The 8,096-nt window shown below is 60.3% G+C and overlaps 1 protein-coding gene across 1 annotated transcript in view; it reads right to left on the bottom strand.

Moving 5' to 3' along the window:
- The window catches only part of SYT7 (synaptotagmin 7), a gene marked incomplete at both ends in the record, with an annotated part of 35,564 nt that extends 29,284 nt beyond the window's left edge, over positions 1-6,280 (bottom strand). The window contains 2 exons of the mRNA XM_080691891.1: positions 1,673-1,752; positions 6,158-6,280. Of these exons, the coding sequence (XP_080548017.1) occupies positions 1,673-1,752; positions 6,158-6,280 (203 nt within the window). The remainder of the gene's footprint in view (positions 1-1,672; positions 1,753-6,157) is intronic.
- Between the last annotated feature and the right edge of the window lie 1,816 nt (positions 6,281-8,096).

Raw genomic sequence — 8,096 nt, forward strand, 5'->3', positions numbered from 1 at the left:
AAAAAAAAAAAAATGCAATTTAAAAACAAACGCAGTATCGCAGAACCTTTGACAGGAAGGTTCCTTGGAGGGGGAATAAGCCCACAGGGAGTTATTCAGTGAGTGAGTGGCACAGGTCTGGGACTGTAGGTCACCAGACATGGGTAGTGACTGTTCCCTGGGCTGAGGGTCTGGCAGGCTGGCAGGGCGCAGCGGTCTCTGGTTGTGGCTGGTGGGGCTGGGGCTGCAGGCCGGTGACTGGTCTTAGAGAGCCCTCATGGCACTGGTCCCGGCCTGGCAGTGCCCTGCTGTTCTCTTCTGTTGGTAATCCCGTCTCCTCTTGTGGGCCCTTTCCAGGACTCCTGGCCCTGCCACATGCAACCCTACCCGGGCTCTGGTCACCTGGCAGAGACAGGTCCCTGCCTTGCCCCGTGGCTGCCAGCGGCCCAGCCTGGAGGTGGTGCCTGTGCTGGGCAGGCCGTATGCTCACCCCGTGTGGTCCCTCCCACCTCCAGAACACTTGGGGCCTGTGCTCCGCTCTGCAACAGCCCCTGAGACCTGTCAGCTCTTGGCTTTGAAGAGTGGAGACCGTGCAACCAAACCCAGCTTCAAAGACTCCCTGTGGCCTCCTCCCAAGCCTTCTACCCACCCCAGCCTCAGCTGGCCCACCGTTCTCCACCCCCCACCCCAGAAACACACCCACGCTTGCTTCCCTGAAGGCCCCAAACAGGGTCAGAGCAAAGACATGAAAAAGAGGGGCAGGGAGGGAGCCCTCAGGGGTGGGGAAGAGGGAGAGGAGGGGAGAGAGGCCCAGGAGGAAGGAGGACGCATGTGGGCGCGGGCAGGGAGGGGGTGGGAGGAGGGCAGTAGGCTTCCAGTTGAAGGAGGGGAGGGGCCTGGGAGGCTCAGCTAGCCAGAGCCCCTCGGCTGGCAGGCTTGGCTCTGGCCAGGCTAAAATGGAGGGCCACCCATCCCTCCCCAGGCCACGCTGCCTCCCAGTAAAGGCCTGGATTCCACGAGAGGAAGGGGCTGAGGTCATAGGCTGGTGGGCATACAGCCCTTGGGAAGCAGCCTCCACCCCCAGAGCCTGGGCCCCAGCAGGGTGAGCTGGTGGCTCCTTCCAGCGTCTCCTGGTGACCCTCAGCAGTGGGCTGCCTGATCTGGTTCTGAGGAAAGGCAGCCCAGAGAGCACCCTGGGGAGATGGGAGGCAGCGGGGACTAAGGCCGGGAGAGGGTGGAACTCTGCGTCCAGAGAGGCCCAGCACCGGGGCTGTTTGGGGTCCCCTAGGTTTACCTTCCTTCCCCCCCAGGTTGCCCTCAGAACATGGGTGGGATTTGAGAAAAGAACCTGAGCCCACCAGGAGGGGGCTTTTAGCCCAAGAGTAGGAGCCGGGGCTGGGGGGGGGGCTTAGAGATCTAGGGAGCCGGCCAGGGGTCTGGGGAGAGGCATGTGAGTCGGATGGAGGCACTGGCAACCAGGGTGGAGCCAGAATACAGACGGTGCTGGGGCTGAGGGCGGCCGGATAAAGGGGTCCCCCTGGGGGGCCGGGCTGTGGAGGGTGAGTACTGAGCATGGTCTCAGGGAGCATAGGGGACACTGTGGATGTGTGTGGCCAGGCCTGGGGAGGGGGCGGAGGGGCTCCTCCCACCTGGGCTGCCTACGCGCCCCCCAAAACTGGCAGCCGGCACCTACTTGATGGCCTTCTTCTCGCTGCGCCCACGCCCTGAGTCTGGCGTGCCCACCGTCTCCAGGGAGTTCTTGTAGCGTTTGCCCTGTGGAGACAGCACCGGGGTCACTCCTGGGGGTCAGCGCTGGACCCTCCCACTGCCCCCAAACAGGAACCCCAGGGGCCAGGGGGCAGATTGGAGTCTATCCTTGGGGACAAGGTCTGTGGCCCATGTGTGTGGGGTGTCACCATGGTGGGGTACCTGCTCCCTGGTTGGCCCTGCCCGCTACCCACAACCACACCTCCTGCCTGACCCCCAGGTATCGGGCTCATCCTGTCTGCCTGGCTCCCGGGTCTTGGCTTGGCTCCCAGAAACACAGTTAGTTCCCTCTGCCACGGACAGACGGCTCTCAGGCGCCTGGCCACGTCATACTGTCCACGTCACCACCCCCAGATGGTGGGGGTGGCACCCTGCAGGGCAAGGCTGGCAGTGGCCAGTGACGTGAGCGGCGGGGGCGGGGAGGAGGCCAGTGGTCAGCTCAGCCCAGGATGTGCCTGCCAGGCTCCCTGGGGTCCTGGTGCCCTGGGGCTGGGGCTGGGCCTTTTGAAGACACTGACATGGGTTTATGGGGGCAGCCTGGGTCTTGGAGAGCCCCCCAGACTCCCCGACGCCAGCACGGGGTGGGTGGGCACCCCGGGCTCCTCCAGCCAGAGGAAGGGCCAAGGCTGCAGCGGCAACTGGGCTGCTGCCGGAAGGTGAGCACCATTCACCTTCTCGGTTTGGGTTTCTAAATTTAGCTCATGCGGAGCCCGGCCCCATTAACATTCCTGGCTGCCACCAAGCGTCCTTGCACGCACCCCTGGGCCATGGGCCTGGGCCAGGCCCAAGGCGGATGCAGGCAGGAGAGGACGGGGCTGTGCGGGGGCTGGCCTAGGCATCTCCAAAGCCCATTCTCCCCCTGGGCACTGGCCTGCCTCTGCCTGGCTGAGTGGGGACAGAAACACACACACACACACACACACACACACACACACACACACACGCTTCCTCGGCATTCCATCATGTGCACCAACACCACAGCCACAGCAGTCAATTATTCCATCCTCCTGGAAGCAAAATACGAGCTGCCACAGTCGTGCTCCCCAGTGCTCCTGCCGCTGCAGCCCTTCCCCAGCCACGGGGGCCGCCTGGCTGCGGAGAAGCAGTGCAGCCCGCAGGGAGCTGCCTGCAGTCCACCTCCGGCACCCTTCCATCTCAGGGGCCCTGGGGTCTTGGCCCCAGGAATGCCACACGTTCCCTGCGCTGCCCTGGCCAAGACCCTTCCCCTTTCTGGCCTCTTTTCTCCTTCCTGAGATGGTGTGATGTCACTAGACAGGCCCCCAAAGAATGACATCCTTGTCCTGGACACCAGTATTTCCCTGTTTCCTTACTTCCGCTCCCATTCCTGGAATGGAGCCCCACAAAGGCGGGGCTGTAGGCTCCCTGGTACCTCTAGCGGCAGTTCTTGAAAACCATCAACCCACTCCAACCCAAATCATCTTCTATTGTTGCAGCCTGGGTCCCCGGCTTCGCCTCTGAAGCCAGAGCCTTCAGAGTTTAAATGCTGGACGCTCTGGGTCCACGAAGCTGCCCTCTCTCAGCTCAGTGTCTGGTCTCTCCCATCATAAACCACAGGTTCAAATCCCAAACTCTCCCCAGGGCCAACTGGGAACATCAGAGGTGGCCGCCAAGGGCCATCACTGGCGGAAGCCTAGCCCTGCTCTTCTCAGTCACTACGTCTGTGGGCAGGTGGGCCACCCCCCAATGCTCCCCTCACCCCTTCTCTTCTTTCTTTCTGGTCTTGGCAGGCGAACTCGCCTGGTCAGCATCCTCTTCTAAGACTGCTCAGGTGGCCCTTCCCCAAGGGCAGGCGGGGCTGGGTGTGCGATCCCACTCCACCCGGGGCCTCCTGTAAGCTTCTGCCTGCCCCCCTTCCTTCCACAGCTCAGAGAACCTTCCCCTCTGGCTGCAACAGGAGCTGGGGTACTATGGGGCAGAGGAACCAGGGCAGGACGTGATAGGCTGGCGGGTAGGGAGAACGTAAGGCAACCCAAATTAGCAGGAAGTCCAGGTGGGTTCAGGAGATGCCAGGCAGCTGCAAAGGAGCCCCATACCACCCAGCTTACAAGGAAGGGGGCTGGCCAGGCTGATCCGGAAAAAGCCAGCTAGAGATTAAGGAAGTTATTAATGTTTGGAAATGGGATCTGGGCTGTCAGGGCAGCACGTCACCGCTGCTGAGGGGACAGGCAACTGTGTGTGTGTGGGCAGCATTCTGTGTGTGTGTGTGTGTGTGTGTGTGTGTGTGTGTGTGTGTGTAGTACTGGAGATGGAACCCAGGGGCATTCTGCCTCAGAGCTACACCCCCAGCCCTATGTTTTATTCTTTATTTTGAAACAGGGGCAGCATTTTAAAGCCCTTTCTATGGAGTAAGGAGATAGCCTCGGCAAGCAGCTCCCGGACACAAGGGATCTGTGCGGCAGGGGGGCTGGGGTGGCAGGTTTGTGGGGAAGTAATGTTGCATCCAGGGCAAGTCAAAGGGGACAGACTGTGGCCTGGACCCCCGGGGGATTCTTGGCTGATGGCTGGGCATGTGCTGGGACCAAGGAAGAGGCTGGCTGTGTCTCTCAGCACGCCTTAGCTGAGAGCCCCCATAAAAGCTCTCACCTTTGAAGTCCTGTCCCCAGGTTCTGCCCCTGGTAGGAGGTGACAGGGGGTGGGAGGGGGGCCAGTCATAGCCTGGTGCTGGAAGGTGCATCTCAACACACACATATGCACACACACGTGCACACAGGCATGCAGAAACACATGCATGCACACAGTGTACCAGTGTCCTTAAAATCACTGCATTCAGCACAAATGCCCCCTGTACATGCACGCACAAGGTCACCAGCAGTGCCTGCGCACACAGCCATCTTCTCCTCCTGTCACATATAGACGGAAGCTCAGACTACAAGCTCCACAACACACGGGGCTGCAGCGCAAGCTCGGCCACTCCAGGGGCCTTGGAGGACACTGGCACGCCATAGCATGTATGTGGCCAAGCCCCCTCCACCCACCCCCAAAATCCCGAGACAGATGCAGGCAGGGACCCAGGAACAATGCAGGGCGGCCTGCCTGGCTCCACACACCTGCAAGCAGAGATCGAGCCACGTCACACGTGCTCTCCTCTCTCTCTCTCTCTCTCTCTCTCTCTCTCTCTCTCTCTCTCTCTCTCTCTCTCTCACACACACACACACACACACACACACACACACACACACACACAGCTGAGCTGGCCTTCTTGGTGGTTCTTCCCCAGGGGTCAGAGCTGCCTGCTGCACAGCCCAGGATGGATGAGGAGGCATGCTCCTGGTTCCTGAGTTTGCTTTTCTTGAAGGAACCGGGAGGTTATGGGCCTCTTGGGTGCTCCCCATAGATCCCTCACAAGACCCCACATCCCTTTCCCAGGGTAGCTGGTCCTTTCCTTCCTCCATAGGAGCAGGATATGAAGTCTAGACACACTCAGTGCCCCCAGGCCCTCCGCCCTCACCCTCTGTCCTTATGGCACCTCCCGGTGTCTGGGCAGGGAGAGAATGGGATTCTCAGACGTGGAACCCTGTCCTCACTCGCACCGTTTTCAACTCAGGTGACACCTGCTAGGGATCCTTTTTCATCTGACTCCCACAAAGACCCTGCCCCTCGGACACCTTTGGGCTCACAGTTGGGGGTGCCCTCTGCAGCCCCCACAGTCCCACCGCACTCTGGGCAGGGCAGCAGACACCAGATGCACGGTCAGGGGCAGGGTCTTGCTGACCGTGGCCCTTATGAAGCTGTGAGCTTTGGTCGGGCGGGGCGGGTGGCTCAGCCTGCTCCCCCTCCTGGAGCTTTCGGAACCCTGGGGTGATGGATGTCCCTCCTGACGGTCTCCTTACTTATTGATGGCCTAATCCTGCTCGTTAATTCCCCAGCCCTCGTTAAAAATGAAAAGAAGCCGTTTGTGCTTGTACAAACCCGGAGAAGCAGGATGGATGTGCAGGAGGCTGGGGGTGGGGCGGGGCGGGCGGCTGCTCATTGGCCAGGAGACTCAGCTCAGCCACGCCCATGCAGGCGGCCTGGGAGGGGAGGGGAGCAGCACTGGGGTTCTGGGGATGGGGGGGCCTCAATTCTCAGTCTGCACGTGTGTGTCTGCGGTTCTTTATGTGGGAGGGAGGGCGTGTTCTTGAACGTGTGTGTAGATGCGAGCGTGCATCTACATACATCTGCTTGTGAATTGTCCCCAGATGAGTGACTCTGGGAGTAGGTCAGGGTCTAAGACCCAGGCGAGCGCAGGGTGTGCGTGCACACAGACGCGTGTGGCGTGACTACCCACGGGAGTGTGTCTGGCCTGTGTGTGGGCGGCTCGTCTGCCTGTGCGCGCATTCATGAGTCTGTGCTTGTGGGGGAGGGGGCTTCGGGGCCACGCCCAGCCCGCAGGGGCACTCAGGAGCCTCACCAGTTTGCGTTGACACCAGTGGCACAGGCCGCAGAGGACGACGGTGACGCTAAGGCTGACGGTGATGATGGCAGAAACCAGCAGGACATCGCGAGTGGGCGCCCCTGGGGAGGACACGCACATGTCAGACCCTCACTGGCCCGAGCCACCCGCTCTCTTTCATCCCAGAACCACCGTGGCTGGCGTCTGGCCCCGATGCAGAGAGCCCAGAGCCCAGTTCTACCCCCAGCTCTGTCTCGCTGGGTGAACTTGCGAAGCCCCTCCCCCTTCCATCCTCAATGTTCTCATCCGTAAAATGGGAGCACTGTGCCGCTAGGCATCCTTTTTGGCCCTTCTGCGCCATTCTCCAAACTTGACACCCTCAAAGAGAGAGGCCACAAGAGTCCCTCAGCTCAGCCGGGCCTCACAGTGTCCATCGGTCCCGCTATAAGAGCCATTGCTTCTGGGTGCCTTTCCCACAGTGAAGTGTGCCCAAAGGATTATGTCTCTCTGAGGACATCTGCCTCTTGGGCACTGGCAGACCGTCTTAAGGTTTTGGCCAAGACTCGACTACCACATGTGTCATGAAAAGGGGATCTCTGGACCCTCTGATCACATTAGCCTCTACCCATCCCTGCCAATGAGCTCACCTCGGCCTCCACGCGTTGCTTCCAGCCCCATCTACATGGTCTGTAATTTCCCAGCTGCTCCCAGGGCCCACCCCACAGCGTCCAACCTAAGGGTTCAGGGGCATACCCTGCAGGCCTGAGAACCTCGGTGCCCTTCTGAAAGACGAGATCTTCCCTGGGAGGAAAATCCCTGTTTTTTACCCAGATCCTGCCTTTTGCTAGCTGTGTGGCTTTGGGCAAGTCGCAGAAAAGCATCTCATTTTCTCCTCTGTGCATGAGGATTAGATCGCCATGCCTGCCTCCCTCACAGGGGGTTGTAAACATTAGCCCAAACCAAATGACCAAAGCTGATCGTGTGGGAGAGTGAGCAGAGAACAGACTGCACGTGCGCTGTAAACACGGGTGCCCCAGGATGAGTCCGAAAGTCAAGGAGATGCGGTTTATTTCCAGAGGAGCCTGCGTGGGCTTTTCGGTGCCAGTGACTGGTAATTAAGAGTTGACAGTATCTGTCTGGTCCCGGCTCCTGTGGTTTCAGTTCCTGTGCTCTCTTCCTTCCTGGCCCCTGTTCCTTGGCCATGAGGCCTGGGAGGAAGGCCCAGCAATAACCCCCAGCTCCCAGGGTGCTCTGGGCTCCCTCCCACCACCCCCTCACTGCCCTGGGAAGCCCATTCACTGCCTTTCCTTAGGAGAACGCTGTTAGGTTCTCTCTCTCCCTCCCAACTCCGGGGCCTCCTCGCTGTGGGAAAAGGCCGCCCTGGTCTAGCCCCCACTGACTGCCTGCCTGCCAGGCCCGCAGAGCCTCCTCCGGTGCCAAGTGTGCAGCCTCAACCCTCAGAGAGCCCCGGTGCCCGTCCACCATCAACTTCAGGGCCCACAGCAACTGTGAGCTTTGGCTTGGACAGCCTGCTGGTGCCAGGTCCTGCCCCCGCACCCCTGGGCAAGCCACTGGCATCTCAGATGGCACTATGATGTGTGGCACAGCTGACCCTTCCTCGCTCAAAGGATGAGCCCGGAGTTCAAGGTGCTCCACACGCAGGAACCACTCGGTCCTTACAAACAGTAACCGAGATAAACACTGCGAGGTTCCTGGTTTTATAGATGCGGAGACTGAGCATCCCATACGCGGATACCGTGTTCATGGTAACCTGGCTAGGAAGTGGGAGAGCTGGGGTCCAAACAAAGGCGATCTGGTTCACGGTCCATGTGACATCTTATCCACTCTAGAGGTGGACGGCCGGCGGTTCTCAAAGCGTGCTCTTTGGAACCCACAGTTCCCTGGAACCCCTCGGAGGTTATGGAGGCAGAAGCTGAACAGACAAGGCTCTGCTCTT

This window comes from Muscardinus avellanarius (assembly GCF_963383645.1).
Source record: "Muscardinus avellanarius genome assembly, chromosome: 1".
Lineage (NCBI taxonomy): Eukaryota > Metazoa > Chordata > Mammalia > Rodentia > Gliridae > Muscardinus > Muscardinus avellanarius.